This window comes from Cyclopterus lumpus, chromosome 1 (genome assembly GCF_009769545.1).
Source record: "Cyclopterus lumpus isolate fCycLum1 chromosome 1, fCycLum1.pri, whole genome shotgun sequence".
Lineage (NCBI taxonomy): Eukaryota > Metazoa > Chordata > Actinopteri > Perciformes > Cyclopteridae > Cyclopterus > Cyclopterus lumpus.
The window spans coordinates 25,035,214-25,046,616 of record NC_046966.1 but is presented as its reverse complement, the minus strand read 5'-3'; the positions used below and the strand labels follow the sequence as shown (position 1 = coordinate 25,046,616).

At 46.2% G+C, this 11,403-nt stretch overlaps 3 protein-coding genes across 3 annotated transcripts in view; 1 reads left to right on the top strand and 2 right to left on the bottom strand.

Annotated features, from left to right (window-relative positions):
* The first annotated feature begins 262 nt into the window (after nucleotides 1-262).
* LOC117728989 (cuticle collagen 34-like) lies at nucleotides 263-1,977 on the top strand. Its single transcript, XM_034529851.1, has 2 exons — nucleotides 263-1,141; nucleotides 1,175-1,977. Exons 1-2 carry the CDS (start codon nucleotides 1,114-1,116, stop codon nucleotides 1,882-1,884), a joined length of 738 nt encoding a protein of 245 aa, XP_034385742.1. The 5' UTR covers nucleotides 263-1,113; the 3' UTR covers nucleotides 1,885-1,977.
* Nucleotides 1,978-9,302: 7,325 nt separating this feature from the next.
* Nucleotides 9,303-11,403, bottom strand: part of LOC117733566 (PE-PGRS family protein PE_PGRS33-like) — a 2,853-nt gene continuing 752 nt past the window's right edge. The window contains exons 2-4 of the mRNA XM_034537369.1: nucleotides 10,955-11,024; nucleotides 10,445-10,636; nucleotides 9,303-10,256 (exon numbers count right to left, since the gene is read on the bottom strand). Of these exons, the coding sequence (XP_034393260.1) occupies nucleotides 9,592-10,256; nucleotides 10,445-10,636; nucleotides 10,955-11,024 (927 nt within the window). The 3' untranslated portion in view covers nucleotides 9,303-9,591. The remainder of the gene's footprint in view (nucleotides 10,257-10,444; nucleotides 10,637-10,954; nucleotides 11,025-11,403) is intronic.
* LOC117733371 (syntaxin-10) overlaps nucleotides 11,053-11,403 on the bottom strand; it is a 5,625-nt gene continuing 5,274 nt past the window's right edge. The window contains exon 9 of the mRNA XM_034536972.1: nucleotides 11,053-11,403. This exon is cut by the window's right edge and continues 838 nt beyond it. The gene's annotated coding sequence lies outside the window, so the exon portion shown is untranslated.

The following is an 11,403-nucleotide window of genomic DNA, read 5'->3' as shown; positions in this document are numbered from 1 at the left end:
CCTCTTGTCCACATTGGTCTCTCTCAACGACCCAGAATGCATCACTTGGGTTGTCCCTCCTTTTGAGAGACAGAAAAGGTAGTAGAGAGAAGAAGAGGTCCCACTCCTCCTTGTTCCTCCGCAACCTTTTTCCAGATCCAACTATTTCAACCTTTTTATTTGTTTTGTGTGTGCTGTCACTGAGGCCCTTTTTTGACCATAATAATCAGACATTCCCCGGGGTTTGTTGGGGGTCTGGGGGGTAATCCCCCGCAGACCCCCCCCCCCCAACACTCTGGTAACACTGTTGTTTTTGATATTGAATGTATGCGCGGCGCCGGTCGAGTCAGCCCTTGTTTTTATATTTTGTCTTTTGCTTTTATTTTTCTTCTGGAGATGAAAAGCTCCTCTTGAGAACGTTGGGATATGAATATTGATGTGTATATTGGCATGGTTTACGACCCCCCCCCCCCCCCAACGCCGTTCTTTAACCCCCGAGCTGAGAGCCGCTGGTGAGTTCTGACTGACGGGGAGAAAACGAATATAAGAAGAAGAAACAACAACCTCCTCGTCTTGTTTTGATCCTAAAAAGAGCGTTTCAGTTCCTGTTTAGTGTTTAAAATCGTTGTTAACGTGTTTTTTTTTAGTTTCGTGTTCCCGACGATCGTCAAAGAGTTTAAATGCGCCGCGTTTCGTTTCCTGCGTTTTGAGTACAATCGAATGATCCAATCGAGCTTCAGAAAGAGAAGAGAGAATAATTACAGCGGCTGTAAATCCAATTTATATCTCTGGTTATCAATCCCCCTGTTTATGCCTTCCTTAAAAGGAAAGTCGTGTGTTTGTGTGTGTGTGTGTGTGCGTGTGTGTGTGCGTGTGTGTTGCAGTAGCAACAGAGAGAGGGAGGCCAGACGGTGTGTTTTCACACACGCTTGGTCGATTCATTCACCCATCTCAGCGGTGAGCACACACACACACACACGCGCACACACACACGCACACACACACACACACACACAGCGCGCGCTAATGCGCATTTGGGCGCTGTCATCCGCATCAGCTCCAGAACACCAGAGCAGCTCGGGAATTAAAGGGGAATTACACCAAAGCCGAGAGGCCGTCGCTCGCCGCATGTAAATGAAGCTAATGAGTCCAGGAGCTCCAGGTGAACCTGCTCACCTGAATCCAGGAGCTCCAGGTGAACCTGCTCACCTGAATCCAGGAGCTCCAGGTGAACCTGCTCACCTGAATCCAGGAGCTCCAGGTGAACCTGCTCACCTGAATCCAGGAGCTCCAGGTGAACCTGCTCACCTGAGTCCAGGAGCTCCAGGTGAACCTGCTCACCTGAATCCAGGAGCTCCAGGTGAACCTGCTCACCTGAATCCAGGAGCTCCAGGTGAACCTGCTCACCTGAATCCAGGAGCTCCAGGTGAACCTGCTCACCTGAATCCAGGAGCTCCAGGTGAACCTGCTCACCTGAGTCCAGGAGCTCCAGGTGAACCTGCTCACCTGAATCCAGGAGCTCCAGGTGAACCTGCTCACCTGAATCCAGGAGCTCCAGGTGAACCTGCTCACCTGAATCCAGGAGCTCCAGGTGAACCTGCTCACCTGAGTCCAGGAGCTCCAGGTGAACCTGCTCACCTGAATCCAGGAGCTCCAGGTGAACCTGCTCACCTGAATCCAGGAGCTCCAGGTGAACCTGCTCACCTGAATCCAGGAGCTCCAGGTGAACCTGCTCACCTGAATCCAGGAGCTCCAGGTGAACCTGCTCACCTGAGTCCAGGAGCTCCAGGTGAACCTGCTCACCTGAATCCAGGAGCTCCAGGTGAACCTGCTCACCTGAGTCCAGGTGAACCTTCCTCATACATATTCACCCGCTCATCATTCCACCATAAAGCACTCTTTTGATGATCAATCCCAGACAATCAATACGAAGACAGTCAGAGCTGCAGCGCTCATCCGTTGTATTAAATTAACCGTTTGATGATCGATTAAAGTCATTATTTTATGGGATGGGGGGGGGGGGGGGGGGGGGGGGGGGGGGCAGATGATTCCTGCTGTGAGGCTCGACCTTCTCTGGAAAGGAAATTAGATTTAATGTCGCTAATCATTTAATTATGTAATCATCTCGCTAATCATTTTTTCATGTCGCTCAGAGATGTTGATAACTCTCCGTGGGCTTCTGTGTTTAATTTATTTGGCTTTAGAAGGTTCCTCACCGAAGGAACATCAAAACTTGAATGAACTCCTTTTTTTTTTTATACTACTTTTTTCATTCTTTTGCACAATGAAAATATCACTAAGTTTCACAAAGTTTCACTCTGGAGCTCCGAGTTACGACAAACCTCAAAGATAACGACGCAGATCTATATCCTGTGATTTGGATTATAAAAGAGTTTAAACCCGTTAAAACTATTTGGTTTATGACTGGGTCAAAGGTCAAATCATAGTTTAATAAGGGGGGGGGGGGTGTTAAGTGTTAATTTGAAAGATAAAGCTGTTACATCCACTATTTTAATATCTATTTATTGTTTTTATATTGCGTTGGATTTACATATCAGACATTCACAATTAGGGGAAAAAACATTGTATCAAAATGCCCCCCCCCCCACACACACACACACACACAGACACACACACACACACACACACACACACACACACCCTCAAGGTGAAGCTCCGTCTCTTAAACGAAACACAGAAATGGCGCCGCACAAGAATCTGAAATTCTGGAGCACATGGAACAACCTAGGAAGACTTCAAGTTCACTGAGGACAGAGGAAGCAAGGACAGAGGAAGGGAGGGAGGGAGAGAATAGGGGGGGGGGGGGGGGGGGGGGGGTAAAGGTTTGCACATTTTCTTGTTTTTCTGAAAAATAATAATAATGAAATCGTTGTTTGTTTAAAAGAAACGCCTTAAATGAGAAATACTAAATTCAGAGCTGGAAGAAGAGGACAGAGAGAGGAGGGGGGGAGGGGGGGGGGTTGGTGTGAATGGATGCACACCGGTGTGTACCAGTGTGAGTTTGGTGTGTGTGTGTGTGTGTGTGTGTGTGTCACATATTAATGTATGTATGCAGTTTTCTTCTCTCCTTTTTCTTTTTTTCCCTCCCCGCTCGCTTCCCTCCATCTCCATTTATGGCATGTTAATGTCTGCCTCCTCACTCCGTGAGTGTGTGTGTGTGTGTGTGTGTGAGTGTGTGTGTGTGTGTGAGTGTGTGAGTGTGTGCATTGCGCATGCCAGGCTGGGTCTGCGTCTCGGATCCATGCGCTGCATACGTGTGTGTCTGGCTTCACTGGCGGCGACTGCGCATGTCTGTCACTGTGTGGGCGGCTTGGATGCTCGGCTCTGCAAGGTGTGTGTGTGTGTGTGTGTGTGTGTGTGTGTGTGTAGAGGTTGAGATGAGTGGCTGTTTGTGTTTGTCTTCCTCTCAAAGCGTGTTACCTTCTTTATGTCCAGATTTCCACGTTTTTTCTGAAAAGATATTCATAAATACTGTCTCTACTGTGTGGTTTAACCCCCCCCCCCCTCTCATGCAGGGGGGGGGGGGGTTAAACCACACAGTAGACAGACAGAGGACACTTCTTTCCCTCCTTTGTCTCTTCATTTCCACTCAATTGTCCTTTTTTCCTTCCCTCCCTCCTCTGCCCTCGCCTCTCTTAGCGTTTCTTTGTTTACATTTCTGTCTCTCTCTCTCGCTCTCTTTCTCTTTCTCTCTCTCTCTCTCTCTCTCTCTCTCTCTCGCTCTCTCTCTCTGTGTACACACCTCAAACACACACACAGGAAGGAGCTAAATTGTGTCGCTTCATTACGTAAAACCGCCGCTTCATTTCTGTGTCGACTCCATTTTTCTTCATAGAATGCCAAACTCACCCATGTGTGTGTGTGTGTGTGTGTGTGTGTGTGTGTGTGTGTGTGTGTGTGTGTGTGTGCGCGCTGCCAACCCCTCTTATGGGACACTGTGGGTTATTTTGTGTGTACTGCACCTTTAAATGATCAGACTATTGATGAGGGAAAAGTCTGGACCAATCAGAATGTCCACACGAGAGACGCAGCCAATCATGAGGAGAATATCGACCAGACTTTTTAAAACCAAGTGACCAAGTAGGGGGGGGGGGGGGGGGGGGGGGGGCGGCGAGGAAGAAAAGGAGGAGGAAGAGGAGGAGCTGCCGTTCTTCCTGAGGAGGAGACGTTTGTTAAGAATCTCCCACGACAGATGAGGCATTGCGGCAGTTTGCCGTCACATGAGCCACAATCCAGACAAAGAGAGCGAGGGGGGGGGGGGGGGGGGGGAGAGAGAGAGAGGGGAGGAGGAGAGAGAGAGAGAGAGAGAGGGGTTGGAGAGAGAGAGGGGAGGAGGAGAGAGAGAGGGGTTGGAGAGAGAGAGGGGAGGAGAGAGAGAGAGGGGAGGGAGGGAGAGAGAGGGGAGGAGGAGAGAGAGAGAGAGGGGCGGAGGAGGAGGAGAGAGAGAGAGAGAGGGGCGGTGGTGGAGATAGAGAGAGAGAGAGAGAGAGGGGCGGAGGAGGAGAGAGAGAGAGGGGGAGGGGGGGGGGGGGGGGGGATGCCGCCCAGATAAATACCTGGTGCTTGTTTATTTATGTCTCGTAGCTTTGTGCAGGGGGGGGGGGGGGGGGGTCACTCCTAAAATCCTAAAATCCTCACTAAAAACCAAACCCCCGACCCCATCAAGACCAGGACCCGCTCATTGAGGATCCGGCCTCCTAAAAGTAAAGACCGGTCTGGAGAACCAGGAGAGGAACGAAGGAGCTTTGAAGTGCACGAAAATATTCCTGATTCACCATCTCTTAAGGTGGTATTGCGGAGATGCGTCTCGGTGACCTTAAATCCATACGGGACGCTGTGGCTTCACTCACTCGTACAGATGCATCGACCAATCACAGAGCAGACGAGGTCCTCGCCTTCAGTTCTTACCCTTTCACAATAAAAGCCCGAGACATGAACACTAACTGTTTCAACAGGACCCGGGTAGCCGGTCCTCGCGAATTTAAACCTTTTTATTTTTATTTTTTTTATTAAAAAGCGAAACATTTCCTTTTTATATCCGTCTGTGTTGAGTTTCCTCTCTCGGTTTTTGGAGGAAACGTTCCCGGGACACGTCCGGCCTACGGAGGGGGAACCCTACAACAAACACAGTGACCCTTGACCTTCTCAAGAGGTCATCGGGTCGCAGCTCTTCGTAGGGACGCCGTGCCCGAGCTTTTATTATTTTATTACTTCTAGCAGAGCTTTGTACACATTTCAACTGTTTTCTTTTTAACGATTCTTGTTTTCTACATTTGAGCTTTAGTCCTTTTTTAGGGGTTATTTTGAAGAGAGATGCTACTAACAAGTCGACATTAACAAGTTGTTTTAGAAAAGAAAAGGAGAAAGAGAGAGAGAGAGAGAGAGAGAGGTTAGCTGTAAAATAGTTTAGAGAGAGAGAACCACATATTTTTGCATTGCGATTGTCGGACGGGACGAGGTTTTAAAATGCTGGACCAGATGTTTGCTTTTCACTGTACTGCAGCTGTTGTTGCCGGGGGGAACGGGTGGGGGGCGGGGCCAGGGACCAGCTGATGGACAGACGAGACGACGCCAAAAACCGCTGTACGGGCCCAACGTCAATTAAAGGCCGCGAGCCTGAATGTCTGTTTGAAAACGAAACTCCAAAAAACAACTCCCACACCGTGGATGAAATCCTCCGCTTGTCTTGTGACGATGTGTAAAAAAAACAAAACATTTTCTAAAAAATTCCATTTTTATAAATCGACCCAAAGTTTACTTGACCTGGCCCCTCGTGGGCCAGCCACACGAAGAATAAGCTCCACGCTGCTGTTTAGTGTTCTTCTTTGTTCAAGCGCCCTCCGGTGGACGTCGGCAGCGACTGCAGCCGATCGGCTGCAGTCGCTGCCGACGTCCACCGGAGGGCGACGTCCCCCCTCGAAGAAGCAGCGGCGCACAAAAGCTACGATTGTACCCGACAAAGAGTCTCGATCACTGTATTCCTGCGAGCACCTTTAGCGGCAGACCGCCGGACGCTTCTGCTGCTCGTTGTTTTTTTTAATATTTATATGTTGTTGTTTTTTTGTTTTTTTTTAAAGAATTCGACACAAGACGCAAAAAATATATATATAAACCAGCCCAAAAAAAAAACGTCCGCCCGCGATGCCAAATATGAGTCGTCGGCGGATTGAAAATTGCCGACGTGACGATAAAAAAGAGAAAAGAGAGCGAACGCCCGCAGCAGTTTTTGACTTTTCCGTCTGATCTCCGTCTCTGAGCCACAGAAAGGAAACGAGGAGACGAGTGGGATCCTCTTAGAAAACACAATTTAAGAAAAAGCACCTTTTTTGAGGTCAAAGCCCTCTGAGCACCTTTTCTGAGCACGCTCACCGCGTCACTTCCTGTCTGTGGTTTGGATGCTGGTGTAAGGTGTGTGTGTGGTGGGGGGGGGGGGGGGGGGGGTCAAGATGTAATGTGAGGGTTCTTTTTGTAAGTTCCTTATTTTTGTTGTTTTTATCTTTTTGTACTATTATTCCCTGTTTTTATTTTGTATGTTTTCTCTTCTCTTTATGACGTGTTTACTGTAAAAAAACAAACAATATATGATGATGATGATGATGATGATGAAGATGATGATGTGGTGCCCAATCGACCTCCCAGGTGGGAAGTGGGAGCACAGACTCCTCTGCATGGGGGGGTAGGGGGGGTCTACTCAGACCAGGTTCCTCTTCAGGAGGTTCTGACGCTCGAGCGTCGAAGACGACGTCCGTGTTCCCTTTCTTCTTCTTTTTTTTAGAAAAGCTTGCTGGCTTCTGATTGGTCACATTTAACTTCACGGGGGAAACGAACGGAATCCACGATCCCTCATTTTGGCGTTTAGAAAAATCTTGTTTTCTTCCCTCACATTGAACAAACAGAAATATGATTTTGCTCCATTGTTTTTTGGGGGGTCTCCAACTGACCTTCTGGCTGGTTTGACCCCTGGAGACCAGTTCCAGAGGGCGGGCTTCATATTTAAATGGTTAATGTGTGAAAACTTGAGAACGGCAGCGAAAGAAGAGAGAATCTGTTTTTGTGGATTTCAAAAAAAATAATAATAATATCAAGATGCCGAGACGGTTCCTCGTCGTCGCTCCAGTCTCCATCTTCCTCTCCACCGGCCTCTCTCCTCATCTTCCTCGGTGCTGCAGCCGGACCTCATGGCCCCGCCCCCTCCGGACCTCATGGCCCCGCCCCCTCTCTCTCTCTCTCTCCCTGTCGTCTCATTCAGAAAACATTTACTCAGCTTTCCCAAAATCCCTGAACACCAGAGACAACACACACTTACAAATAAATAAATATATATATATATAAATATACTGTATATGTATAAACGGATACAAAACGGGCAAACCTCTGAGACACAGAAGCTCGTCTTCGCGTCACAAATGCAGTTTAAATAAATAAAAATAAAAATAAAAAAAGTACCAGTTTACCTCGGGAGCCCTCAGCCATCGCAGCCCTTGAAGCCCTCAGATCTCAGCTGCCGTCTCACAGCAGGTCCTGAGTCTTTGAGTCTTTGAGTCTCTGAGTCTTTGAGTCTTTGAGTCTCTGAGTCTCTGAGTCTTTGAGTCTGGTTCCAGGAGCATCCGGGAGCCTCAGCAGAGCTCTCGGCCAGCTGAAGCATTCAGCGGGTTTTTACAGAAGAAACGTGACGCACGTCTACACAGTCTTACCTCAGAGTTATACTACGGGGGGGGGGGGTCATAGCAACCGTGAATGATATTTTATATTCCTTCTCTTCCTTGTCTCTGGTGTTGTTGGGTAACAAAAATAATAATAAAAAATACTCTTTATTTTTTAATTTTTAATTTTCTCCGGTTTTATTATTTTTTTTCCTCCACTATAAATATATAAATATATAAACTGTACATTACGACATAGAAGCACTATCGAAGTTTGATTGTTAGATGTGCACTCGCAGCATGAGGTATTATTCTTTATTATTCTTCATAACCCAGAAAGAGAAAAAAAAAGTGAAATGACAAACTTCTTTTGGAGGTAAATGATTAAAAAAAAAAAAACTAAGAGGATAAAACAACAAAGAAAATACCCGACCTCACACACACACACACACACACACGCCCCAAAGACCCTAACCCCCCGTCCATCCGACCAGACCCCCCCCCCCCCCCCCCCCCCCCCCCCCCCCCCCCCCCTGTACATGCCAGTGTTCTCCCCCATGTGTTCCAAGTGCCAATAACTTTGTGAATTCCTAACTGTGACCCGGTAATAAAGATAATTGCACATTAACTACTGTAAAGAGAAAAAGAAACCCGACTGATTAAAAATGAGGAACCATCTGAATATCTTAATAAAAGGTTTTTAACAAACAGGACTGACCTTACAGCCGCGTCCCGTCTTTCTTTCCTCCACACGCCGTGTTCATCTTTTACATGGAGACGTCGCAGAACAGCGACCCCTGTGGCCACAAGGGGCCACTGCACAACCAGTAGTAGTTTTACGACCGTGTAGAAGTCCTGCTTCAAACGTTTAGTATCAGTGGAACTATGAAAGGATTTCCCACTTACACTATTTATTTATTAATTTAGCAATCTGACATTTCTTTGTCATATTTTATGCCTTAAATTGACTTTTTTTCACTTACTTGTCAACATACTGTGACTTTTTTCATGATATTTCTTTCGGCGTATTTTCACATTTTAATACAACGACTTTAAATATATTTTATTCTCGTCATTTTTCCGACATGCGTCACAAGAAAACATATTTTTTCAGCATATGTTTGACCTTTTTAATTTATTTATTTTTCACATACTAAGCTATGACTTTTAAATTACTTGTACGACATGTTATAACCTGTTATAACCCCGTTATTAACCTTCCGAAACACTTGTCGCAGTATGGCCGACAGTTATTTGGTTGTCATGGATACAGTCGGATTCCACTCTTCATCACCAGCCTCCTCTTCATCAGGAGCAACATCAGTTCAAAAGAGATCAATATTACTATAGATCAACTTTCTTTTTACAGAATATACATATATATTATAATATAGAATCTCATTTTTCGACAGACTTTTACTTTTTTCTGAATATTTATGAAAGATGTTCTTTTTTTTAAAGTTTCCTTCCCACGACAATTGACATTAAATCGTATCCGATTATTCTTGTGTAATCTTATTGTGAGAGATTGTATTTTAATGTAAATATTCACATTTCATGACCCGGGTAATGAGATCCATTCAGCCACCAGGAGGCTAAACATAGATTTATGAATGTTTTAAAGTCTTGTAGTGTAAATAATCACAAATTAAAAGACGCTTCATATTTAACAAGTTTAATAAAACTCCAGAAAACAATCACGTTATATTGTCGTTGTCGAAGCAGCAGCCGAGTGACATTTATATTCTTCATGTAGTGTTCGTGAAAGTCAAAACTTTAATAACAGCAACGACGCGGCGCTCGCGGGCGCCTTCAGGTCCTCGTCCTCCAGGAGACGGTTTCAATAACACAAAAATAATAAGGAATAAAGTTTGGTTATGTGCAAAAAACAAGACGCAAAGCAACTCTGTGGTTAACGGGAACAAAACAATCATGATTGGCACTTTGACTAAAAGGAGACGCCTCCATTTGTATTAGACACGCCTCCAACCGTATTAAACACGCCTCCTTTCGTATTAAACACGCCTCCTATCGTATTAAACACGCCTCCTTTCGTATTAAACACGCCTCCATTCGCATTTAACACGCCTCCAACCGTATTAAACACGCCTCCATTTGCATTAAACACGCCTCCAACCGTATTAAACACGCCTCCTTTCGTATTAAACACGCCTCCATTTGCATTAAACACGCCTCCTTTCGTATTAAACACGCCTCCATTCGCATTTAACACGCCTCCATTTGCATTAAACACGCCTCCAACCGTATTAAACACGCCTCCTTTCGTATTAAACACGCCTCCTATCGTATTAAACACGCCTCCTTTCGTATTAAACACGCCTCCATTCGCATTTAACACGCCTCCAACCGTATTAAACACGCCTCCATTTGCATTAAACACGCCTCCAACCGTATTAAACACGCCTCCTTTCGTATTAAACACGCCTCCATTTGCATTAAACACGCCTCCTTTCGTATTAAACACGCCTCCATTCGCATTTAACACGCCTCCATTTGCATTAAACACGCCTCCAACCGCATTAAACACGCCTCCTATCGTATTAAACACGCCTCCATTCGCATTAAACACGCCTCCAACCGTATTAAACACGCCTCCAACCGTATTAAACAGCCTCCATTCGCATTAAACACGCCTCCAACCGCATTAAACACGCCTCCATTCGCATTAAACACGCCTCCATTCGCATTAAACACGCCTCCATTCGCATTAAACACGACTTCATTCGCATTTAACACGCCTCCAACCGTATTAAACACGCCTCCATTCGCATTAAACACGCCTCCATTCGCATTAAACACGCCTCCATTCGCATTAAACACGCCTCCATTCGCATTAAACACGCCTCCATTCGCATTAAACACGCCATTAAACACGCCTCCATTCGCATTAAACACGCCATTAAACACGCCTCCATTCGCATTTAACACGCCTCCAACCGTATTAAACACGCCTCCATTCGCATTAAACACGCCTCCATTCGCATTTAACACGCCTCCATTCGCATTTAACACGCCTCCAACCGTGTTTAATACGGTTGGAGGCGTGTTAAATGCGAATGAAGTCGTGTTTAATGCGAATGGAGGCGTGTTTAATGCGAATGAAGTCGTGTTTAATGCGAATGGAGGCGTGTTTAATACGGTTGGAGGCGTGTTAAATGCGAATGGAGGCGTGTTTAATACGGTTGGAGGCGTGTTAAATGCGAATGGAGGCGTGTTTAATGCGAATGGAGGCGTGTTTAATGGCGTGTTTAATGCGAATGGAGGCGTGTTTAATGGCGTATTAAACACGCCTCCATTCGTATTAAACACGCCTCCATTCGCATTAAACACGCCTCCATTCGCATTAAACACGCCTCCATTCTAACCGCACGAGTGCTTCATCGGGGGGGGGGGGGGGGGGGAGGGGGGGGCATTTGACCTCCGACTCCATCGGTTTAAAAAATAAAAAATAAATGTCTCGGGAGAAATGTTACGCAACGCCTTCGTTCTGGGTGGTGAAAAAATATTAAATGAATAAAAAGTGAAAAAAAGAAATCTGGATAACACAGGATTACAAATAAAATTGATCGAAAGCCTTTGTACATGAATTCAAAGCGTGTTTATAAATACATTTATACAGAACTGCAGCCCCCCCTCCCCCTCCCTCCCGGGTGGTGTCACCTGACGTGACCCCCGGCCTCCAGCAGAGGGAGCCGTCTGCCTGAATCTGGGCCTCGTGAGGAGACTTCCTGCCCGGCAA

What these genes read in the sequence shown, in the direction of transcription:
- LOC117728989 (XM_034529851.1), top strand. Translation starts at nt 1,114, where the DNA reads ATGAAGCTAATGAGTCCAGGAGCTCCAG. An exon ending in AATGAGTCCAGGAGCTCCAG is followed by an intron (nt 1,142 to 1,174) that starts GTGAACCTGCTC and finishes CAGGAGCTCCAG; the next exon opens with GTGAACCTGCTCACCTGAAT.